This window comes from Schistocerca cancellata, chromosome 8, assembly GCF_023864275.1.
Source record: "Schistocerca cancellata isolate TAMUIC-IGC-003103 chromosome 8, iqSchCanc2.1, whole genome shotgun sequence".
Taxonomy (NCBI): Eukaryota; Metazoa; Arthropoda; class Insecta; order Orthoptera; family Acrididae; genus Schistocerca; species Schistocerca cancellata.
In genome coordinates, this window is record NC_064633.1 from 35,598,953 (window position 1) to 35,626,000 (window position 27,048).

Consider the following 27,048-nt stretch of genomic DNA (forward strand, 5'->3'; position numbering starts at 1 on the left):
CTTTTCATGCAGTACCTTATCTCCCATTTCATCTTTATCTACATCCTCTTCCATTTCCATAATATTGTCCTCAAGTACATCGCCCTTGCATAGAGCCTCTATATACTCCTTCCACCTTTCTGCTTTCCCTTCTTTGCTTAGAACTGGGTTTCCATCTGAGCTCTTGATATTCATACAAGTGGTTCTGTTTTCTCCAAAGGTCTCTTTAATTTTCCTGTAGGCAGTGTCTGTCTTACCCTAGTGATATGCACCTCTACATCCTTACATTTGTCCTCTAGCCATCCCTGCTTAGCCATTTTACACTTCCTGTCAATCTCATTTTTGAGGCGTTTGTATTCCTTTTTGCCTGCTTCATGTACTGCATTTTTATATTTTCTCCTTTCATCGATTAAATTCAATATTTCTTCTGTTATACAAGGATTTCTACTACCCTTGTCTTTTTACCTACTAGATCCTCTGCTGCCTTCACTACTTTATCCCTCAGAACTACCCATTCTTCTTCTACTGTATTTCTTTCCCCCATCCCTGTCAATTGTTCCCTTATGCTCTCCCTGAAACTCTGTACAACCTCTGGTTTAGTCAGTTTATCCAGGTCCCATCTCCTTAAATTCCCACCTTTTTGCAGTTTCTTCAGTTTTAATCTACAGTTCATAACCAATAGATTGTGGTCAGAGTCCACATCTGCCCCTGGAAATGTCTTACAATTTAAAACCTGGTTCCTAAATCTCTGTCTTACCATTATATAATCTATCTGATACCTTCTAGTGTCTCCAGGATTCTTCCATGTTTACAGCCTTCTTTTATGATTCTTGAATGAAGTGTTAGCTATGATTAAGTTATGCTCTGTGCAAAATTCTACCAGATGGCTTCCTCTTTCATTTCTTACTCCCAATCCATATTTACCTACTATGTTTCATTCTCTCCCTTTTCCTACTCTTGAATTCCAGTCACCCATGACTATTAAATTTTCGTCTCCCTTCACTACCTGAATAATTTCTTTTACCTCATCATACATTTCATCAATTTCTCCATCATTTTGCAGACCTTGTTGGCATATAAACTTGCACTACTGTAGTAGGTGTGGGCTTCGTGTCTATTTTGGCCACAATAATGCATTCACTATGCTGTTTGTAGTAGCTTACCCGCACTCCTATTTTTTAAATTCTTTATTAAACCTACTCCTGCATTACCCCTATTTGATTTTGTATTTATAGCCCTGTGTTCACCTGACCAAAAGTCTTGTTCCTCCTGCCACTGAACTTCGCTAATTCCCACTATATCTAACTTTAACCTATCCATTTCCCAATGTACTAGGGTTCACTAATCATAATTTTTCTATTCATAAAACAATTTCACACAAAATACTTATAACTACATTACAAGCAGGCACACCACCAGCACCTCTACCAAAGTTATATAACTCCTGTCATAGTAAGTGGAATATACAAAGCATCATTTCCATAACCTTTATCAAAACAACAATACTTAATTAGTTATAGTCTGGTTTTCCACAGATCAACCAGCTATTCATACATTCATACCCATTCATACAAGGGGTTCCTAGCCAAAGAATATCTACCAACAAAATAAAGTGTTAATAATTGTACCCTTTTGGATTACAAGTATTTCAATTAAGTTTATACCTCTATCTGCTGCTGGCTGAATGTACCATTGGTCTGTGATGCATTTAATAATCTATACAGTTTCTTCTCAATGTAGAATCCCTTTTCCTTAAACGGAGAGCATATTGTTATACAATTCTCTTCTCAGTAGGGTATTTTTTTTTAAAAAATAGATTAGTACACTATAGTTGTAGGTGTAGTATTTGCCTTATTTTTAACTTCATTAACTTAGACTTCAGTGTATATTGGATATATGTACATGTAGTTAGTTTGTAGGTTGTTGCACTGTACATAGCTGTGTATATTTGTTGATCATTGTTGTATATAGCTGTTTATATTTGTAGATCCTTGTACACATCATGTAACTTGAATGATATATCATACATATTTTGCTATTTTACCAAATGGTATCTGGTGTTCATATCCTAAAATATACCACACAATTTATGTGCATTGATTGCCTCAAATATTTCTAACTCTCATCATGTCATAACATAGTAGTGTTCTCAATGTATATATCTTTTATTTAGCACTTGCCACAGATAATGTGGTGTTACTCTACCACCTTTTCTGCAAGTGTTGTATCACTGTGTTGTGTGTCATTACCTATGCATTTCAATCTAATTTTGGAAATCCCATATCCTCACATATCTTTTGTACTTGATCCTGTATCTGTTGTGTAAATCTGACATGCTCGCTTGCACTACAGATACCACCTTTGTTAAGCTATCTACATCTACATCTACTTCTACATTTATACTCCGCAAGCCACCCAACGGTGTGTGGCGGAGGGCACTTTACGTGCACATGTCATTACCTCCCTTTTCTGTTCCAGTCGCGTATGATTCGCGGGAAGAACGACTGTCTGAAAGCCTCCGTGCGTGCCCAAATCTCTCTAATTTTACATTCGTGATCTCCTCGGGAGGAATAAGTAGGGGGAAGCAATATATTCGATACCTCATCCAGAAACGCACTCTCTCGAAACCTGGCGAGCAAGCTACACCGCGATGCAGAGTGCCTCTCTAGCAGAGTCTGCCACTTGAGTTTGCTAAACATCTCCGTAACGCTATCACGGTTACCAAATAACCCTGTGACGAAATGTGCTGCTCTTCTTTGGATCTTCCTATCTACTCCGTCAACCCGATCTGGTACGGATCCCACACTGATGAGCAATACTCAAGTATAGGTCGAACGAGTGTTTCGTAAGCTGACTCCTTTGTTGATGGACTACATTTTCTAAGGACTCTCCCAATGAATATCAACCTGGTACCTGCCTTACCAACAATTAATTTTATGTGATCATTCCACTTCAAATCGTTCGGCACGCATACTCCCAGATATTTTACAGAAGTAACTGCTACCAGTGTTTGTTCCGCTATCATATAATCATACAATAAAGGATCCTTCTTTCTATGTATTCGCAATACATTACATTTATCTATGGTAAAGGTCAGTTGCCACTCCCTGCACCAAGTGCCTATCTACTGCAGATCTTCCTGCATTTTGCTACAGTTTTCTAATGCTGCAACTTCTCTGTATACTACAGCATCATCCGCGAAAAGCCGCATGGAACTTCTGACACTATCTACTAGGTCATTTATATATATTGTGAAAAGCAATGGTCCCATAACACTCCCCTGTGGCGCGCCAGAGGTTACCTTAATGTCTGTAGACGTCTCTCCATTGATAACAACATGCTGTGTTCTGTTTGCTAAAAACTCTTCAATCCAGCCACACAGCTGGTCTGATATTCCATAGACTCTTACTTTGTTTATCAGGCGACAGTGTGGAACTGTATCGAACGCTTTCCGGAAGTCAAGGAAAATTGCATGTACCTGGGAGCCTGTATCTAATATTTTCTGGGTCTCATGAACAAATAAAGCGAGTTGGGTCTCACACAATTGCTGTTTCCGGAATCCATGTTGATTCCTACAGAGTAGATTCTGGGTTTCCAAAAATGACATGATACGCGAGCAAAAAACATGTTCTAAAATTCTACAACAGATCGATGTCAGAGATATAGGTCTATAGTTTTGCGCATCTGCTCGACGACACTTCTTGAAGACTGTGCTCTTTTCCAATCATTTGGAACCTTCCGTTCCTCTAGAGACTTGCGGTACACGGCTGTTAGAAGGGGGGCAAGTTCTTTCGCGTACTCTGTGTAGAATCGAATTGGTATCCCATCAGGTCCAGTGGACTTTCCTCTGTTGAGTGATTCCAGTTGCTTTTCTATTCCTTGGACACTTATTTCGATGTCAGCCATTTTTTCGTTTGTGCGAGGATTTAGAGAAGGAACTGCAGCGCGGTCTTCCTCTGTGAAACAGCTTTGGAAAAAGGTGTTTAGTATTTCAGCTTTACGCGTGTCATCCTCTGTTTCAATGCCATCATCATCCCGGAGTGTCTGGATATGCTGTTTCAAGCCACTTACTGATTTAACGTAAGACCAGAACTTCCTAGGATTTTCTGTCAAGTCGGTACATGGAATTTTATTTTCAAATTCACTGAACGCTTCACGCATAGCCCTCCTTACGCTAACTTTGACATCATTTAGCTTCTGTTTGTCTGAGAGGTTTTCGCTGCATTTAAACTTGGAGTGAAGCTCTCTTTGCTTTTGGAGTAGTTTCCTAACTTTGTTGTTGCACCATGGTGGGTTTTTCCCATCCCTCACAGTTTTACTCGGCACATACCTGTCTAAAACGCATTTTACGATTGCCTTGAACTTTTTCCATAAACACTCAACACTGTCAGTGTTGGAACAGAAATTTTCGTTTTGATCTGTTAGGTAGTCTGAAATCTGCCTTCTATTACTCTTGCTAAACAGAGAAACCTTCCTCCCTTTTTTTATGTTCCTATTAACTTCCATATTCAGCGATGCTGCAACGGCCTTATGATCACTGATTCCTTGTTCTGCACTTACAGAGTCAAAAAGTTCGGGTCTGTTTGTTATCAGTAGGTCCAAGATGTTATCTCCACGAGTCGGTTCTCTGTTTAATTGCTCGAGGTAATTTCGGATAGTGCAATCAGTATAATGTCACTCGATGCTCTGTCCCTACCACCCATCCTAAACATCTGAGTGTCCCAGTCTATATCTGGTAAATTGAAATCTCCACCTAAGACTATAACATGCTGAGAAAATTTATGTGAAATGTATTCCAAATTTTCTCTCAGTTGTTCTGCCACTAATGCTGCTGAGTCGGGAGGTCGGTAAAAGGAGCCAACTATTAACCTAGCTCGGTTGTTGAGTGTAACCTCCACCCAAAATAATTCACAGGAACTATCCACTTCTACTTCACTACAGGATAAACTACTACTAACAGCAACAAACACGCCACCACCGGTTGCATGCAATCTATCCTTTCTAAACACCGTCTGTGCCTTTGTAAAAATTTCGGCAGAATTTATGTCTGGCTTCAGCCAGCTTTCTGTACCTATAACGATTTCAGCTTCGGTGCTTTCTATCAGCGCTTGAAGTTCTGGTACTTTACCAATGCAGCTTCGACAGTTTACAATTACAATACTGGTTGCTGCTTGGTCCCCGCATGTCCTGACTTTGCCCTGCACCTTTTGAGGCTGTTGCCCTTTCTGTACTTGCCCGAAGCCATCTAACCTAAAAAACCGCCCAGTCCACGCTACACAACCCCTGCTACCAGTGTAGCCGCCTGCTGCGTGTAGTGGACTCCTGACCTATGCAGTGGAAACCGAAACCCCACCACCCTATGGCGCAAGTCGAGGAATCTGCAGCCCACACGGTCGCAGAACTGTCTCAGCCTCTGATTCAGACCATCCACTCAGCTCTGTACCAAAAGTCCGCAGTCAGTCCTGTCGATGATGCTGCAGATGGTGAGCTCTTCTTTCATTCCACTAGCAAGACTGGCAGTCTTCACCAAATCAGATAGCCGCCGGAAGCCAGAGAGGATTTCCTCCGATCCATAGCGACACACATCATTGGTGCCGACATGAGCGACCACCTGCAGATGGGTGCACCCTGTACCCTTCATGGCATCCGGAAGGACCCTTTCCACATCTGGAATGACTCCCCCCGGTATGCACATAGAGTGCACATTGGTTTTCTTCCCCTCTCTTGCTGCCATATCCCTAAGTGGCCCCATTACGCGCCTGACGTTGGAGCTCCCAACTACCAGCAAGCCCACCCTCTGCGAACGCCTGGATCTTGCAGACTGAGAGGCAACCTCTGGAACAGGACAAGCAGCCACGTCTGGCCGAAGATCAGTGTCAGCTGAGACAGAGCCTGAAACCGGTTCATCAGACAAACTGGAGAGGCCTTCCGTTCAGCCCTCCGGAATGTCTTTCGCCCCGTGCCACACCTCGAGACGACCTCCCACTCCACCACAGGTGAGGGATCAGCCTCAATGTGGGCAGTATCCTGGGCAGCCACAGTCGTATTCCGATCGAGGGATGCGTGGGACGAGCTGGCCGTCCCCGACAAACCCCCATCCGGACCCCCACAGTGATGCCCATTGGCAACAGCCCCAAGCTGTGTGACCGAAGCCAACACTGCCTGAAGCTGGGAGCGAAGGGATGCCAACTCAGCCTGCATCCGAACACAGCAGTCACAGTCCCTATCCATGCTAAAAACTGTTGTGCAAAGAACGTCTGAACTAATCTACAGAGAGCACAAACAATTCGACACAAAATTTAAACGGTTATTAAAATACAAGATTGCCTAATAGATTCAGTAATGCTGCTATTTGCACACTGCTGACACAATGCTCGGCGGCGGAAGGAGACTACGCGATTTTACACTATTCAGGTACTAAAATGCGATGCTACACTCTCAAATGCTATAATACGCCCGAAATTTATGAATTAAACAATGCAAGTACCAAAAACACACAAAGAAATTAAGAATTGAACTATGTAACAAATAAGTGAGCTAAGAGTATATGACTTGCTGCTGCAGCTGCTTATCCAACGGTGGCAGGGAGCACACTCATGTTCTGTCTGTAGCCTATTTTGTTTTAGAGTTAGCTCATTTAACTGGTGAGTGTTTTTCTTCAGGTCACCTACAAGTTCAGAAAATTTTTCATCAAACTTTTGGTCTTAGATTTGCTCAAAACTGACAGTTCTGTTTCTAACACTTGATTGGGCATGCCTATGTGTAAAGAGCACCAAACACAAATAAAATTGTTTTGAACTGTTCCATTGTTGTTTCACAATTGCAACCCCAAGTCTATTCCTTCATTATTGCTTCAGCTGACACAATGGTAAACTGTGTTGACATACATCCATGTGAGCAGCAGTAATATGAAACAAACAGGAGCTAGGTGAGAAAAAATTTACATTGCTTGCAAGAAAATTATCCAGAATACAAGCTAGCAGCACAATTGAATAATGATGTAGCTGTCTATGAGATAATGAGTAAATGAGTAAGTGGTTGCCTAGGATCTGATGCAACTGCATTGTTTAATGCTTCAAGTGGTTCATTTCTATGGGATATCACCTGTCTGTGACAACAGAGTGATATAAATGAAAATTTATTTTATAATTGTTTAATTAAATTATGATTAAATGGTGATTTTGTTCATTCATATTTACTGTGGTAACATAAAGACAGCTATTCTTTACATGTGTACAAAGTATGTCATCTGCCCATTTGTGTTGTGAAAAACAATGCACCTGCTCCATGGTTAAACTAGAAAGTTTCTGGTCAAAGGTACTTAACATTTGGTCCAACTGCTTAGACAATATTTGTTCACACTGCTTAAACATCTGTTTGAGATACTGTAGGACGAAACTGTCACTCCCAGATGCTGATAAGACTGGATTTCCTGCTATTTATTGTTGTTCCTGTTGAGTGGGTATTTTCTGTTCCGCTATTTGTGGACTAGGAAAGAGATGTGATTCACATAAACCATTATGATAAAAACCATCATGCAAGAACATGCTTGTGGGCGTAGATCCAAATGGCCACTTATGATAAGTTATCATTGTATCATCCGACAAACCATTGTTTGTTATTTGTATTGAGTTTAAGATCAGGTTATCATCTGTCCTATTTTCAGTGCTTTCTTGTGTTGTCACAATTTCCATTGGTGACTGATTATCAATTGTCAGTACATTCATTTTGTTGGATTACTGTGAGACATTACAATTGATGCATTTATCACTTCAGTGATACAATAACTTTTGTTTATTATTCAGAAATGACTGTTGGTGTAGCAACATCACTAGTGCTCACAGAAAAAAGCTCAAATAATGCAGTTCATAAGACTTCATGTACTAGCATGTCATCAATGTTCAACCATCTACAATGTAATGCATTGTCTCACAATATTTATTCTTTGACATGGAATGTTTATGCTAAAGGTACAGCAAATTTTATGTTTTATAAAAGTAAAATATTCTTATTTGGTTTTCTTTCTCATTTGGGATCCCTTAGCATTCATTAGGATGAATTCCATAATTTTAAACATCAGCCAACAGCAGGAATCACACATTTAAGAAGAAACTGTGGAGAGGAAGGGCTGAGTGTCAAATATATGAAAAGGGAGAGATGGGGGTGGGGGCATGCGGGTAAGTATGGAGGTGGGGGTAAAATTAGGCCAGAGGATTACGGGGCCAAATGGTGTGTGGTAACAATGACTCTCATCTACATTATTTGGACATGTTTGTAAGAACAGAAACCACACATTCATATAACTGATTCGCCTCAAGGGGCAATGAGCCCACCACTTTCAGTTTGGATGCACAATTACATCTAACCTCCCGCATGAAACTCAAAGTAGGAAGTATGGAGGACATGGATGTGGACTACACATAGGTGGCACTATGTGGGAATGTGTGTCAGCCAAGAAGTGTCCTGAGATAGTCCACAAAATTGCAATAAACACTGTGTCCAGATGATGCAGTGGTTAAGTCAACTGTCTAATAAGCTGGAGATCTTGGGTTTGAATCCCAGTCTGGCACACACTTTCACTCATCATTGCTGATTCCATATAAAGTCTCAATAGAACTGATAAATAGTCCTTTCCCTTCCCTTTCCTTTCCTTTCACCACCTCCACCTTCAATTCACATAATATGTATCACAGCTCTGGTGTCTGTTCTTTCAGAGACAGCTGAATGAACAGACACTACACATTGATATAATTATTCAGAGAGATTGTTATTGTGATGTGTATGCCTAGGGAGTGGGAGAGGGAGAGGGGAAGGGGAAGGGAGATGGAGTGGGGGAGGGAGAGAGGGAGGGACAGTGAGAGAGAGAGAGAGAGAGAGAGAGAGAGAGAGAGAGAGAGAGAGAGAGAGAGAGAGAGAGATCTGAAATGAAACATGTGCTCAGCACTATGCTCTGGAACTGCGTGATCAACTCTGTTCATGACCACAGTATGGTAATGAGCATTGGTTGCAGTGGGGAGCTGGTTGTTGGTCATGACAAAATGGAAGGCTCGTCAGAAGTTCCAGCAGGGCTGTTATACAATATGATTACTTTTATAGGTGCCTCTGCCTCTGACATGATGGGATATGGCTGTGTTGGGCTGAAACAAGATGTGATGGATGGCTGCATAGGACAGATCATGTACATGTGTCTTTAACTAGGTTGTCTGGGGTGCCTTGGGATTGATAGAAAGTGTAACATGAGAATAGACTAGGATATTTTATAAATTTGGTATGCAGGATATGCACCATTCTGGGAGGGTTGGGAAGGACTGTGGTTAGGATGTTCTTCTAGGCTGGTAATAAGCTGTTGAAGCCTGCATGAAGGATATAGTTTAACTGTTCAGAGTAGTCATAGGGGGGAGTGCCCCTTTGTAGTTGTTTCATAAGGATGATTAGGAGCATGTATGGACATTGTATGAGAAATCTGATTGTGCATAAGATTTGGAGATTAATGCTTGTCTGTGAATTCCTTAGAACTTCAGCATACTGGGAAAAGATCAGCTGAACTCTGCAGATGTACCATCATTGGATGGCTAGTCCGTATGGGAAGGACTTTTTACTGTGGGAGGGATGATAGCTATCAAAATGGCAGTGGTGTGGATGGTTAGTTTGACAGAGTTTTTATTAAGTCTTTAGATAGGGGGAAGTTAACATCCAGGAAGGTATGCCAGGCCTACAGGACCATGTGAAGCAGATGGGAGAGAAATTCTTCAGACAGTGAAAGGATGAGGATAAAGCATTTGGCAATGGGTCCTGTTCATGAAGATACCATTAATGAACTTGAATTATAAAAGTGTCTGTGATCTTAGTTAATATGAAGCATTCCTCTAAATGACCAAAAAACAGTTTGGCATATAACGGTTCTATGATGGTGCCTATGACCATCTCAAGGATTTCCCACAAAGTTACATGTAAGGATGTAGTTTTTTAGGTGTGTAAAGAGGGCTCTTTAATTGCCTGACAAACTTAAGCTATTTCCTACTGGTGGAATGTAAATTGCCAGTAGCCGGCCGCGGTGGTCTAGCGGTTCTGGCGCTGCAGTCCGGAACCGCGGGACTGCTCCGGTCGCAGGTTCGAATCCTGCCTCGGGCATGGGTGTGTGTGATGTCCTTAGGTTAGTTAGGTTTAAGTAGTTCTAAGTTCTAGGGGACTTATGACCTAAGATGTTGAGTCCCATAGTGCTCAGAGCCATTTGAACCATTTTTTAAATTGCCAGCACATTTTCAGGCAGACAAACTTTCGAAATTACAGTAGTTACAATTTTCAACAACAGATGGCGCTGCGGTCTGGGAAACTCTATAGTACGATATTTTCCACATATCCACCATGCGTAGCAATAATATGGCGTAGTCTCTGAATGAAATTACCCGAAACCTTTGACAACGTGTCTGGCGGAATGGCTTCACATGCAGATGAGATGTACTGCTTCAGCTGTTCAATTGTTTCTGGATTCTGGCAGTACACCTGGTCTTTCAAGTGTCCCCATAGAAAGAAGTCACAGGGGTTCATGTCTGGCGAATAGGGAGGCCAATCCACGCCGCCTCCTGTATGTTTCGGATAGCCCAAAGCAATCACACGATCATCGAAATATTCATTCAGGAAATTAAAGACGTCGGCCGTGCGATGTGGCCGGGCACCATCTTGCATAAAACACGAGGTGTTCGCAGTGTCGTCTAAGGCAGTTTGTACCGCCACAAATTCACGAAGAATGTCCAGATAGCGTGATGCAGTAATCGTTTCGGATCTGAAAAATGGGCCAATGATTCCTTTGGAAGAAATGGCGGCCCAGACCAGTACTTTTTGAGGATGCAGGGACGATGGGACTGCAACATGGGGCTTTTCGGTTCCCTATATGCGCCAGTTCTGTTTATTGACGAAGCCGTCCAGGTAAAAATAAGCTTCGTCAGTAAACCAAATGCTGCCCACATGCATATCACCGTCATCAATCCTGTGCACTATATCGTTAGCGAATGTCTCTCATGCAGCAATGGTAGCGGCGCTGAGGGGTTGCCGCGTTTGAATTTTGTATGGATAGAGGTGTAAACTCTGGTGCATGAGACGATACGTGGACGTTGGCGTCATTTGGACCGCAGCTGCAACACGGCGAACGGAAACCCGAGGCCGCTGTTGGATCAACTGCTGCACTAGCTGCGCGTTGCCCTCTGTGGTTGCCGTACGCGGTCGCCCTGCCTTTCCAGCACGTTCATCCGTCACGTTCCCAGTCCGTTGAAATTTTTCAAACAGATCCTTTATTGTATCGCTTTTCGGTCCTTGGTTACATTAAACCTCCGTTGAAAACTTCGTCTTGTTGCAACAACACTGTGTTCTAGGCGGTGGAATTCCAACACCAGAAAAATCCTCTGTTGTAAGGAATAAACCATGTTGTCTACAGCACACTTGCACGTTGTGAACAGCACACGCTTACAGCAGAAAGACGACGTACAGAATGGCGCACCCACAGACTGCGTTGTCTTCTATATCGTTCACATCACTTGCAGCGCCATCTGTTGTTGAAAATTGTAACTACTGTAATTTCGAAAGTTTGTCCGCCTGAAAATGTACTGTTGTCCCAAGCATATTGCAACAAATGGTGTAGTTCTATCGCTCCTCGTTTAGTTTTTATTGCCGTTTCAAATATACCGGTCATTTTTGAAACACCCTGTATCTGGTACAGATCCCACACAGTTGAACAGTATTCTAGTATGAGCCACACAAGTGTTTTCTAAGCAATCTATTTTGTTGACTGATAGCATTTACCTAGTATCCTAACAAGGGAGCAAAGTCTGCTACCCATTTGTCTATGACTAGGCCCATCTAATGTCCATACAAGTTGTTACACCTTATACACTGATGAAAATAATAATAATAATAATATTCACTACACCCAGAAGGAGTTGTGAAGATAAACAAAAAGTTGGTAGGCATGTTCCTATGTCTGGAAGAAGACATCGTGAAATTTGGCACCAGTCAGATAAGGGTGGCATTAATGGCACCACTATGAGGATTCATATGAGACTGGCTTTAAATATGTACTGCCACAGTTGTGAGCATTAGATACCTTTCAGATTGGACGTAGAGAGTTGATGTTTGTGAAGAATGCCTTTGAGACAACAATGATGCAATTATCAACACCTCACTGAGTTTGAATGAGGTTGTGTAACAGGGCAATGAGAAGCTGAATGTTCCTTCCATTATATTGCAGAAAGACTTGGCCAGAATTTAGCCACTATACACAATTGCTAGCAGTAGTGGTTACAGGGAGGTATGGTAGGAAGAAGACTGGGCTCCAGACAGTCACAAGAGGAAAGACCATCGTGTTTGACATGTGGCTGTGGCACATAGTACTGCATCTGCAGCAGCAATTTGAGCAGCAGTTGGCACCACAGTGACACAAGGAACTGTTACAAATCAGTTAGTTCAAGGACAACTCTGGGCCAGAAACCCTGTAGCAAGCATTCCACGGACCCTAAACCACCACAGTTTGTGATTTTAGTGGTGTCAAGCAAGAGCTCATTGGAGGATAGAATGGAGTCTGTTGTGTTTTTTGATGAAATCCAGTTCTGCCTCATTGCTACTAATGTCTGTAAGAGCCCACTGAAGGGTGGTGTGGGTGTGGAATCTGTTGTGTTTTATGATGAAAGCCAGTTCTGCCTCATTGCTATTGATGGACATGTGTTAGAAGGGGGCCAGGTAAGCATTTGCAACCAACCTGTCTGCATCCTAGACACAGGGACAAACACTTGGAGTTATGAGCCGGGATGCGATTTTGGATGAAAGCAGGAATACATTCGTGGTTATCTCATGCACCCTAACTGCAGATTAATACATGAGTCTAGTGATTTGACCTATTCTGCTGCCATTCATGAACAGCATTCGAGGGATTGTTTCCCAACAGGGGAGTGCTTGCTCATATACCACTGTTACAACCTAACATGCTCTATGGAGTGTCATCATGTTGCTTTAGCCTTCTCAATCACCAGATCTGTCTTGAAACAAGTTCGTACATAATATCATTGGATGAAAAACCCAGCATCAACCACAACCAGCATTAACTGTCCCTGTATTGACTGACCAAGTGCAACAGGAATGGAACTCCATCCTACAAACAGACATCTGGCACCTCTATGACACAATGCATGCAGATTTGCATGCTTGCATTCAACATTTTGGCAATTACGCTGGTTATTAACATAATCATTATTTCACATTTGCAATGGCTTTTCTCATGCTTACGTTAACATGTGATATTGCAACTTATCTACATTCTTGTTTCTTGGTGTTGTGACTCATTGACATTATAATCATTTTTGCATTTTCTGAACTTCAAACTATTCTATTTCTGGACCTTATAAACAAATTACCCACCTTTCCATCACTTTGAAGTCTTATCAAGATCTGTTTGCATATTTTCACATATATTTTCAGACAGTTGGCTCTACCTCAGTACAGGTAACTGTATCAACTGCAAAAAGTCTTGAGCTTACTATTAATATTGTCTTCAGTATTCTTAATATGCAACAGGAACAGCAGGGGTCCCACCACACTTTCCTGGGGCACATCTGAAGTTACTTGTATGTCTGTCAGTGACTCTCCATCCAAGGTGCTCCATTGTTGCTACCTAGAAATCTTCAGTCCAATCACAAATTTCACTTGACAACCCATACATCACTCTTTCAATAATAAGTATAGGCATAGTACTGACTCAAATGCTTTTGGGATGTCAAGAAATACTGCATCTCACTGTATCACTGACCCATGGATTTCAGGAAGTCAAGAGAAAAAAGCATGAGTTGGGTTCTGAATATCCCATGTTCACAGAATCCTCACTGGTTGACATGGGGAGGTAATTCTATTTAGGATACTTCACTACATTTGAGGTCTGAATATGCTCTAGATTCTACAACAGATGTCAAGGGTATTGGGAGGTAATTCTGTGGATCAGTCCTGCTACAATTCCAGTAGACAGGTGTGCACATGCTTTCTCTGATATGGACATCATCAAGACCTGGAACTTTGTCCAGCCATTTCGATTTTAGCTCTGTCTCAACACCGCTGACACTAATATCTATGTCACTCATCTTTACAGTGGTGTGAGAATTAAACGGGGCAATAATCCTGGATTTTCCTTCTTAGAGCAGCATTTTAAAACAGAGTTAACTATTTCTGCTTTTACTTTGCTGACCTCAATTTCAGTTATGACATCATCCATGAAGGTCTGGACAGTAGCACCACTAATAACCTTTACATATGTTCTTTGGGATTTGTGGGAGATTTTCCAATGATATGCAGCTACGGTGGTCACTGAAGGCTTCAGGCATTGCTCTCCCGATAGGCAAGTGCATTTCATTCAGCATTTCTCTATATAAGACACTATGTGTCATTTTACATGTGTTACGCAATAGTCTCAGATAATAACTATTCTTCTTAACTCCAGCCACAGTTTGTTCCTGTGCAGAGCAGATGCTTCAAATTTCTGATTGAGATAAAACAGTACTGTCTGTTTATCTAGTTTGATAAACAACTAAATCTTTTGTTAGTTTTAGCTAGCCTTTGTACTTTGGAAATTATTGTTGCTACTAGTGCATCACGATCACTAATATCAGTTTCAAAGCGGACATCCTCAAAAACACCACATCTATTATTTTATATTAAATCCAATATATTTCTGAGCTGGCTTCTGAACTGTCTGTTCCATGTAGGCTTCAGAGGAGGCAGTTAGTATTTTTTGCAGGATGTCTTGACACAACCACCACTTAAAAAGCTGAATCTATACCAAATGATTGTTGGATAAATAAAATCTCCTCCATTGATTACAGTATAATTGTGAAACATTCATGGTAGTGAAATGAGAGTTTGTCTAGTTTTTGATTACATCTGGTGAGTGAGTCTGATGGCTGATAGAGAGATTCAGTTACAAGTTTACAGCCACCATTGTTAATGAGATTTGACCAGACAATCTCACATGCAACTTCGCTTTCTCTCTGAGTGGTTTTGAATTTATTGTTTACTGTGACAAATATGCCACCTGTATTTCCCATTAACCTAACATTTATATAAACTTAGATTTACCCCATAAATTTCACTGGTGTCAATTTTCAGTTTTAGACAGAGTTATAAGGTGTGTGAGAAAAGTAAGGAGACTGGCAACACTGTGAGCAATCTGGCGACACTGTGTTGTTCTGCCTGTGTAGCCTGATGTGTTCACCCCCTTCCAGACACTCAGTCCAAGTTCCAGCTCTATACAGCCATCACTTGATTTTTGAGAGAGCCATCAGTGGTGCTGTGTTCTTGTTGTGTTTTACAGAAACAGAACAGCTGAACAATGTTATGCAATCAAGTTTTGTCTAAAACTTGGGAAATGCATGAGTGTATCCATTGAAAAGTTGAAACAGGCCTACGGGGAACATTCCTTATCAAGAGCACAAGGCTTTTGCTGACACAAATCATTTCTGGGAGACCAAGAACATGATGAAAATGAACCTTGCTCAGGAAGATCTCCAAATTAAAAAAAACTGATGAAAACATCAAACGTGTGTGTGTGTGCTCTTGTGTGGTCACACCAACATTTAACAATAAAGATGATGAGTGGCCTGATAAACACTTTCACAGTGCATCAAATAGTGACTCAGAGACTTGCACATGTGAAAGGTTTGTGCCAAAATGGTGCCAAAAAACCTCTCAACTGGGCAGAAGAACAATCAAAGAAACATGTGTGTTGATCTTCTTGAGAAGACTGCCAATGACCATGACTGGTTCAGTTGTGTGATCACAGGTGATGAATGTCATTTTGAAACTCTGGAGAACATTCAAAAGAAAGTGACCGACATGTTGAAGGCCCTAACAGTTGAAGCCTTCCAGCGTTGCTACCAAGATGGAATGACAATTCTGATGGTGTATAGTGAAATTGTGAATTGTTGTTTATTTGTCTCATAATGTACATAATCTAAATCATTTGAGTCAAATACAAGAGACACATCAAAATTGTGGTAAAATTTCACCATAAACACAGAACAGCAGATGTTAACAAACAGCATCATAATAAAAATGCAATTTTGTTATATATACATTGTTATATATATGTACAAACTTGATTTAAGGAAGTGGAAAAGGATTTGAGAGAACTCCAGATTACCAAAGTCATGTTAAAGACCATGACCAAAGTCAAAACCAAGAGGTTCCAAGTTAAGATCAACACCAGGACACCGATTTAGATATCAGAGGAGGAAAGAAAGAAGAGATCATATAGAATGAAGAACTACTGGGAGAAAAAGAGAGCACAAGTCTAATGTACCCCAAAGATGTGTGATTTGAAGTGGAAAGAAAAAAAAGTATGTACAATGAAATCTAACACTTAATTACCCATTGCTCAAATTATCATTTCGTCCTCTATGAGTCTTCTGTTGAACAGTAGCATTTGTCCCACAGAATCTGCTGTAGCCTTGTTTTTAAAATTTCTGGCTTCATATTAAGTATGTTTTTGCCCATTAACTTATTGTCATTCCCATGTACCGTGGAATCAGTGCATATAATTCCAATTGGCGTGTGGGTAGCATAAAATTATTTCTTGCATTATATGTGTATTTGAAATGATTCTCCTCAAATTTTTGTCTGCTGTGCAGGAAGATTATATGGAGGGAACACTTAGGATTTGTAGTTACTGAAATAATGGACGACAAGACTGTGTTTGTTGTGCAGTACACATGTATCTGACAATTTTCTTTTGTAGTTTCAGTGCTTGAAACACATTACATGAACTTCCCCAGAAGTTTATACCTTATCTAATAACAGATTCAAAATAACTATGATAAGCAATTTTTCATGTGTTCAGGTCAGTAGAATTTGCTAGTATTTCCATTGCAAATGCAAAACTGAATAGTTTATTTGATAGGAAGTCAATATGTAAATTACAGCTTAAGTTCTTGTCCACATTTAGTGCCAGGAATTTAACCATGTTAACTTCTTTCATAAGTTGGTTTTCATGTTGTATTGTAAGTCCCACATATTTTGAATGTTTGGTTTTGAAATATACTATATAGGTTTTTGCAATGTTCAGTTTCAACCCATTTAATTGGAACCAGTTTCCGAGGTATCCAGTGTGCTTACAATGGAACTTTGAATTTGTTTCCGAATTGTCATCTTCAATTAAAACAAGTATCATCTGCAAATAGAACTAATTGGGAATTTATACTTATGGGTAAGTCATTTACATAGAACAGGAACAGGATTGGCCCCAAAATAGAACCTTGAGTTGCACTCTGTGATACCATACTCCATTGAGAATGAGAGTTCACTGCATCTGAGGTGATAGTTACCCTTTATATTCTGTTGTGTAAGTATGATGTGAGCCAATTAAGAGCATTGTTCTTAATCCTATATTTGTCAGATTTGTAGATAGGCAAGTCATGGTTCACAGAGTCACTGAGCTTTTATGGGATCACAGAAGATACCTGCAAATTTACTCCTCTGATTCAATGATTTGCATAGTTTTTCAGGAAAGTTATTCAGTGTGTCCAGAATGCTTTTTTTCTGGTTGAAATCCAAACTGGTTGCTTGTAATAATCATTTTTATAATAAAATGTTTTATCTGGTTTGCAGCTACTTTCTCTAACACTTTTGACAGGACTGGTAGAATAGAAATAGGTTGATAGTTTTGATGTCTTTCCTTGACCCTTTCTTGAACAGAGGTCTGACTTTGGCATTCTTCAAATCATCGGGAAAGCATCTCCATTCAAAAAATTGGTTGAATATTTTAGTTAAGGGAGGTGCTATTATGTCATACAATGTTTTAATTACTTTAGTTGGTATCCCATGCCGCCTGTCAAAGTTAATATTTTTTAATGATAAGGGAACTACTTTGAGGGGGACAATATTGTATTTTGATAGAAATAATAACTATGGTAGATAAAAAATTAGTCTCATTATTTTTCTCACACACATAATACATCCCTATAGCTGGAGTCATGAATGTTGGCAGTTGAATTTAGGCTTGTTCTGCACACCTACACTATGTGATCAAAAGTATCTGGACACCATACGTTTTTCATATTAGATGCATTGTGTTGCCACCTACTGCCAGGCACTCCACATCAGCGATCCCAGTAGTCATTAGACATAGTGAGAGAGCAGAATGGGGTGCTATGCGGAACTCGAGGTCTTCGACCTTGGTTAGGTGATTGGATGTCATTTGTGTTATACATCTGTATGCGAGAATTCCACACTCCTAAACATTCCTAGGTCCACTGTTTCTGATGTGATAGTGAAGTGGAAACACAAAGGGACACATAAAGCCCAAAGCGTACAGGCCAACCGTATCTGCTGACTGACAGAGACCGCCAACAATTGAAGAGGGTTGTAATGTGTAATAGGCAGACATCTATCCAGACTATCACTCAGGAATTCCAAACTGCATTAGGATCCATTGCAAGTACCATGACAGATAACCAGGAAGTGAGAAAACTTGGGTTTCATGGTCAAGCGGCTGCTCATAAGCCACACATCATGCCAGTAAATGCCAAACGATTAAGGAGCATAAACATTGGACAGTTGAACAGTGGAAAAACACTGTGTGGAGTGACAAAGCATGGTACACATTGTGGTGATCTGATGGCAGGGTGTGGGTATGGCGAATGCCCGGTGAACATCATCTGCCAGGATGTGTAGTGCCAACAGTAAAATTCGGAGGCAGTGATGTTATGGTGTGGTCGTGTTTACCATGGAGGGGGCTTGCAACCCTTGTTGGCACTATCACAGCACAGGCCTACACTGATGTTTTACGCACCTTCTTGCTTCACACTGTTGAAGAGCAATTCGGGGATGGCGATTGCATCTTTCAAACGATTGAGCACCTGTTCATAATGCACGGCCTGTGGCAGAGTGTTTACATGACAATAACATCCAGACTGGCCTGCACAGAGCCCTGACCTGTATTCTCTAGAACACCTTTGGGATGTTTTTAGAATTATGACTTCATGCCAGGCCTCTCCGACTGATATCCGTACCTCTCCGAGTGCAGCAATCCATGAAGAATGGGCTGCGATTCCCCAAGAAACCTTCCAGCACCTGATTGAATGTATGCCTGTGAGAGTGGAAGCTGTCACCAAGGCTAATGGTGGGCCAACACCATACTGAATTCCAGCATTACTGATGGAGGGCACCACTAACTTATAAGTCATTTTCAGCCAGGTACGTCACACATTCAGCTACAGCCAACAAGTGTTCCGTAGAGTTCTGAGCAGGTTGCTGCGAATGTTGTAACCAGTGCAAGCATTAAATGTGATTGTGGTGAGTTATTTAGTTAATTTTTATTTTATTTATTGTGAACTGTCATGGCTGATAGTAGTACTAAGGGACAAATTCTGTACAAGAAAGTGAGAGACATAATTTGCTGGATACACGATTTCATTAAACTCAAAGTACCTGTATGTGTGTACTTCAAACTGTCACTTGGAACCGACGACAATGCAGTTCCTGTCCGTGTCTCAATCTGTGCAAACCGCCATTGTTAACGGATCAGTCTATAGTATTACATGAGCTACACTGCATTTTACTGGCGATTCAAACTCTGGAACTTTGTTACAAATGCTTTGTCAGTTCATCACTAGGATTTTGATAGTTTTGCCTGTTGGTGGGGGCATTTCTGTGGTCTTAACATTAATACTTTGGGATCTCATATGGCTAACATCATCTGGAGAACTGTTTCATTTTAAAAGTTTGCAGCCCACACATGATTATTTATGGGTTCTCAACTCTATGATGCAAGTTGAAGAAGTTACAGCTTAGCTTGTCACAGAATCTTCAAAGTCACTGGTTCTAGCCTTCCAATTGACTCAGAACCAGGATGCCATGATCAGTCCTCTATGGAATGAATAATTAATCTAATCTAATCTAGTCTAATCATGACAATGCCACAGGGTGTGTAGTGCTTTGAGAATTTCCACATAAATTCTAGAACCACTCGTCCTTCTACCATCCCGAACACATGAAGATTTTAAATATAAGTGGGAGAGAGGAAGCATATCTACTGCACCACCTGCTTCTGTGTGTAGGTTGGAAGTTTGTTAGGAGAAGACTGTAAGAGTGGCGGTCCACTGACAACGACAAGTGTTTGCTGCTAGCACCACAGATGCTATGTGAAAGAACACAGAGTAATTATATGCTATTCTTTGCTGTGTTAGTGAATGTGATTATTGTAAAAAAGAAAAATGAACAATTGACTGTAGACTTTTAACTTACTTCACGTCTTAGCCCTGTACGAGGCAAGACGTATGTGATGTCCGTAAATCGTTTGGTTGTTAGACCAACGTTATTATAAATATGTTTAATAGAGTCTAATATTTGATGACTAAGTTGACTTGCAGAAGTTGTTGTCTGTGAAAGTTGAAAATATATTATGATTAAACTGAAAGTATTCTATGAGTACCCAATTATTTCAAGAATAGAGAAAGAGTCTAATTAATTCCTATAACCAGCGAAAATCTTCACAGAAGAAGCTTTTGGGAGATCGACGTAGCTGAATATCCAGAGAAGAGGATTGGCTAGTCACATCATGTAAGTCAACTGATGAGAGTGAGGTGTGAATTGTGAATGCAAATCCAGTTTTGCACAGCTTCTCATGTCATCAAAACTATTAGAGGTCTACCTGTCAGACCCCAAGCTTAGAGCGATCACACAAACTGAGTTTGTGTGATCGCTCTAAGCTCATGGCTATAGCTTGATACCAGTGCCTACCAATTTTAATTGTATATTACAGCACTGAGGATGGTCACTAAGTGACCGAAAATTGGTTTTGCTGACAATAAAACAACAAAATATGGCCAATGCTGATTTTCCTTCCAATTCTATCCACTATTTGGTCACGGTGCACACAACATGCCATGGAGTCGCCAATCAATTAATCATTCAATTACAGTTTTTTCAGCTGAAGAACAGCAACAACTCACTCTTCAATCTGGACCTTCCACAACCCCTTATGTGCTGTTTGGAACTACCATTGCCCAAGACTCATTACCTGAACCATTTAGCACTCAGGAAAGATTGCTTGGCTTGGCCCACAACATTCAAATGAGGGGGGGGGAATTGTATTCATATTCCGTCACTAAATGCCTTCTGTCCCTTCCAGAGGAAATACTTACTCAATGTGATGATCCAGTCTTGGGTTCAACATTCACTAATTTCATGGCACATGTACATTACTACATACAGGTTTAATATTCATCTTCCTATTCAGTGTGACATACCTAATATGTTTTACACATAATTTGCTAATGTTTTTGTCAAACATGTTTCCCCATCTTTCATCCAAAACAATGTCTTTTAAGCATAATACACTGAAACTATAGTAGTGATAAGAGACAGACGGGTGAGAGGGGTTGTTTGGCCCTAACATGCATAAGGCATTTTTTTTTTAATTTTTGCTTTGCTCCCTCCCCCATATCAGAGAACTGAATGTTGAATGTAATGTACTTCCCCATGGTGTAGGGACTTATATTGATGACATGTATGTTTTTTTAGTTGTAAGGGGTAAAAGTAAGCATTTTTTATGTTTCTGCAGAAAGTCCTAGAAATACTGCTTTTCAGTGCACTCTAGCACCAATACGGCTCATCAGAAAATCAAACCTGAAGTTTTCTCTACTTTAATTTTGTAGAGAGTGGTGATGTTCAAAAAACAAATAATTTTCGAGATATAAGCAAAAAACTGGAAAAAAGGGCAAAAATTTTGAGTTTTTCATATTTCCCTTTATGAAGCTGACCATCTAAAATGCAGCAAACATGAAATCTGCATCCAGCACCCTAAAAGACATACAGAACAGTTGAGAAAAAAACTTCTACAATTTTCCTTGGGAAAAACCACCATTTGAGTGAGCTATGTTGTGATCAAAATTTGAAATCATCAGGCAAACTCTTAATGAAAAAACTGTGCTTATACTTATTTATGGTCTATCTGGATAACAAACCGGAAAGGTATAACCACACAAGTGCTAAATTCAGTATGTTTTGCGTGCTGAAATGGGTTTCATTTGTTCACTTGAAGACTTATTATGCTTGTTTTCATTTTTTGTTTCCTTACAGTATGCTCTTTTTTAGAGTAATGCAGTCAAAGTAAAGAAATTATTCATTCAGCATAAGGTAACTGTATGATTACACATGAAGTATGTAACTATAATTTGCAGAGTCATCTTCAAATGTGTTGGAATGACTCTGTCACAATCAGCATATTTGCTCCTTAATGGTATCTGTGGCTTATAAAAAGAGTCAACTTCAATTTAAATGATATTTGCAAAACCACAACTCAATACAAAATAATAATTTACAGGTTGACTTTGCCTAAAATTCAAAGTAGGCTTCTGTATTCTTGTGGAAAGGGTTTCAACAAGCATCCATCTGACATAATGGCAGAAACTGAAAATCCCTATAAATATTAATTAAAATCATACACTGTACCTTGCTAGCCAGTTGTTTTGCAGATTATGTAGATGGCTAATGGGTTGAAGATTCTTGTTAACTGCATGACAAACAGCAGCATCTATTGTAAACAGGAATTATGGCAGCAGACAGGTAACTGTTGTTCATAACAGTTTAATGATTGTTAGTTATTAATCCACATTCTAATGGCACTCCTCCTTCCCTCAACTGCTGCTTTTCTTCTTTTTTGTCAAAAAAAGACCATGTGAAAATTTCAAATTTGCTCCATTACTTTTCTTCCAATATTATTTCACCGTTTCATGTAATGTCTCTCTCTCTCTCTCTCTCTCTCTCTCTCTCTCTCTCTCTCTCTCTCTCACACACACACACACACACACACACACACACACATTTACTCTCTTACTGATTCTGCCTTGGAATCCTCTAATTTCAACACTTTCCTTCTGAAGACATCTCATTTTGTTGCTTTTACTACATTGTGAATTTCTAAACTTTTTTAACTTTTCAGATTCACTGCATTGTTAATTCCTTTTCCCAGAGTTACCTGAAAATCTATTTTGTCATTCAATTGTCTTTCATCCTGTAAAAATGTCGAAAGAATATTGGTGTTCTTTTCCTTATTGTTTCTGTTATTTTTCATGTATTTTGACATATTTTATATTTCCAGGCTACTTTGCTTCTCATTGGAGCTAATTTTTTCACCACAATTCTTCTCTATGATTTTATACCTTATCTAATCTGTAATTCAGTGCCAGGTAATGTAGTGTAACATGAGTGTCTCTGAAATAATATGTTCCACTATTATCCTCTTAGGCTCATGAAAGATGCTTATGAAAGTTGAAGTGTTAAGTAGCTTGTAGATAGAGAACATGCAACTGTGCACATTTTGTGTTGCTGTATGTGCAGAGATTATGAAATAAGTGTGGTCACAGGACATCGGCAACGTGTGAAATGATTGAGTGTCTCCACCTGCTGTGAAGGCATTGCTTGTGCTGTGGCATCATGACTTGCCAGTGCTTTGAATGGCAGAGAGAAAGGTGCACTGTCTACAATTTCAATGCCCAAGAAAACAATTGAAATGTTTTATGTCTGAAATGTTACTTGATTTGAATACTCTTTGAGGTGATATCGTAAGTTTCACTCCAGGTTTGTTGTTCTGGTTAATGTGAGATTTGTTCACCTAACTGCATAACTGTTTTATTTGAGCTACAAAATACATAAGTTCTTCAAAAGTCATTTTGTCATTTCATTGTGAGTTTAAGTAGTTGTGTGCTCTCTTACAAAAACTGACCCTCTACAGTCAGCGAAGAAATTCAGCACACAGTATAATAAGTGGAGCTGCACAGCAGATCCACAGCTTCAAGTAAATATAATAAGGCCACTGAAGTTTAAAGTGTAGAAAAATCTGAATACAAGAAGCATCTGAATGACAAATCATCATTCAAGTGAAAATTCAATTCTGATACGCCATCAGACACTTTTTTTATTTCACCTCAGCATCCACTGTCTACAGCCATTTTCTTTCACTGAAATGACGAAGTGAATCATTTTCAGTATTAATTGTTCACTCTAACAAGTCTCTCAGCATAGTGACTGATGGCAGAAGCTGTTCCAGAAAAAGTCAGAAGATGATGAGTGACTTCAGATCAACATTAAGTTGTTTCCTACCACTACCAACAGAGCTTTCTGTTCTATATTGTAGTGAATCATTTTCAGTATTAATTGTTCACTCTAACAAGTCTCTCAGCATAGTGACTGATGGCAGAAGCTGTTCCAGAAAAAGTCAGAAGATGATGAGTGACTTCAGATCAACATTAAGTTGTTTCCTACCACTACCAACAGAGCTTTCTGTTCTGTATTGTAGCACACTGATATTGTTGTAGCCATATAGTTTCCATGTTATCATGGCTTGTGATTATGATCATGTACAGAGGGCATGACTTGAAACTAATAATACAGTTTTCTTTACAAATATGTAGATGCTCTGTATCATGTTGCCTGTCAGTTGATGTAGGATTTGCTGAGAAAGCTATGGGTACTGACCAAGGTAATTCAGCTTCTCCCAAAACAGCTACTTCCATCAGCCACCCTACCAATAGTATTCTCAGAATGAATAATTAGTACCACTTTTTACTGTAAATATTTTCTGTTGTTCCATATGCCTTTTCCACTTTGTGAATTTTTTGTGTATGGTTAATTTTTGTAACCCATTTTCTTGAATTTTTTCTCATAGATAATTAAACTTTTTGACATTTTCTATTTGACCAAAGTCCATATGCAAACAATTTGGTGCATTTTTTACCTGTGATAAATTTGGTTTTCTCAGCAGAGAACCTTGAACATGCTCTACTGGCTGCCTGCTCCAAGAAATTGTTTTGTATTTTTGTATCTGATAAATTTTCACATAATACAGCAAAATTATTTTCAAATATCAGAGAGATTACTTTAGTAAACTGTTTCTTTCTTCTTTTACTTTGTTAAAGTGCAATATATTTTTTCTGAACACAGTAGAGTAAAATTTGTGGTATTTGAAATGTTCACCTATTCTCTCTCTCTGTGCGTGTGTTTGTTTGTTTGTTTGTGTGTGTGTGTGTGTGTGTGTGTGTGTGTGTGTGTGTGTGTGTGTGTGTGTGCATGGATTTGTACTCTAGCTCATCAAAGTATTTGTCCCAAACGCTAGCAAAGTTTTAGTTTTCATTCTTTTTTGTGTGCCTGTCGACGATGTAATGCTTCTGCCATTTGCTGTGTGGTCTCCTTTATGCCTAAAGTATTTACATCCTGCCAGAACTTCACTTACTACATCATATTTAGCACAAGCAGTTCACAGCTTTGCTGATGTATTTGCATATGCACCTTTCCTCAGCAAAAATAATAGTATAAACAGAGTTACCATGAAATTCCAGAACATCTGTATCAGTGCATGCATTAAAATTCATTCTATTAATGGTAACAAATTAAATAAACAGATAAACAATTCAGTGATATATTAGGGAACTGCAGTGTATGCGGACATTTAAGAAGTTTGAAAGTGTGTCTGATACTTTCCACGGTATCCATGTGTACTGTCAGGATCTTTTCAAATTCTATAATGTTGATCTAATAATAATTGTATACTTGTAAATATGAACAAATTATTTCTTGTTGATTTGCTTACTTTCATTGCTGCACAAACTTCAGGAATCTCTCTATCTGCTGTGTATTCCAAGACATGGCAGAATGCAAGATTAATATTTGAATATCCAATATGTTCAGCCATTGCTGGCCAAATCAAAGGTGAACATGGTAGGTTAGCTGCATTTCCCAAGAACTGGATACATCTGTTTAAAATGAAACAGTTTATTAGTTAAGAGGCAAGCATTATTTTCATTATTACATTTGATAGTGAATTATACAGTAGAACTGGGAAGAAATAATCAAATGTCCGACTGAAAGGGGGGGGGGGGGGGGATAGGATTTCAAGGCCTGAATGATGTTACAAGAATGTGAGTGTTGAACAAAGACTCAGACAGACATCTGATGAGCAGTTCAGGTAATTCTGAAAATATGGTCTAAGTACATAACAGATGTGTTTAATATACTGGTACCGGTAAGTTATGAGACAGTTCTACCTCATTTGAGTTGTTATTTTGATGTAATATTGCTACTTTCTTTTTAAAATGATAATTAATGTGACAAAGTCATGTTGTACATGATGAAGGAAAATAAGTGGTACTGAACTTACTAGGAAATTATTTATTTCCGTTACTTGACTGAAATACAAGTTTTCTTTATGAGCTGGAAAGAGATAAATGAATGCAGATAGATATGGTTAGTGTATTAGTAAATTAAACTCTTGGCAAAAACCCTATATCCTATGTAGCTGGCTAATTTATGAATTATTATACCCACTTTCAGTTTCAGTGACAAAGACTGTCATAAAAAATCTGATCACTTGTAACAACACCCTCACTGTACAATTAAGAATGTCTTCAGTCATTAATAAGTATTCTAACCATACAGGTCTCCAAAGTGTTGGAGTGGAATAAAATCCAACCAATTATAGCTTAGCATTTTTCAACAACATACATGAGCAAGAACATTTGTTACACTTTAATTTGCATGGATACATTTTTAGATATACTTTCTTCAAGATTTTTAAACTTTTTTAGTGAACAATCTTGTTCTCCTCCTTAAGAGTCCATTGACAGTAATCAGTAAATCCTACTATCTCTTTATTAAAGATATACAAAGATACTGATAAGCTCATTTCATCATGCTGATAAAATCAGAACAGCTGATTAACAGACATTATTTATGTAAAATAACTGAGGCATGAGAAGCAAATATTTGATCAAGCTGGCTGAATCAGTCCTGGACTTACATATAAGCAGTTTAGCAAATATTGGTTTCCAAAATTCTGTTTTCATGTTAAGAAAATTTTGTTGGATGTGGACAGGGTGAATGTTGTTATTCTGTTCCATGTCATGGTGATGGCATGAGTCAGGGTATAGTCAGCAGATTCTGAAGTGTACTTACTGCTATTAAGTTACCCTATCAGAGGGGTGGATATGACAAACCCCACACTACCAGCCAATGCAGTGCTGTAAACCATGCATGCCACTAGGGGAT

At 39.5% G+C, this 27,048-nt stretch overlaps 1 protein-coding gene across 3 annotated transcripts in view; it reads right to left on the reverse strand.

The window, feature by feature from the left end:
* The window catches only part of LOC126095281 (protein broad-minded-like), a 263,464-nt gene that overhangs the window by 12,358 nt on the left and 224,058 nt on the right, over positions 1-27,048 (reverse strand). For all 3 annotated transcript variants that reach the window (XM_049910039.1, XM_049910040.1, XM_049910041.1), the window contains one exon: positions 25,595-25,757. In XM_049910039.1, the coding sequence (XP_049765996.1) occupies positions 25,595-25,757 (163 nt within the window). The remainder of the gene's footprint in view (positions 1-25,594; positions 25,758-27,048) is intronic.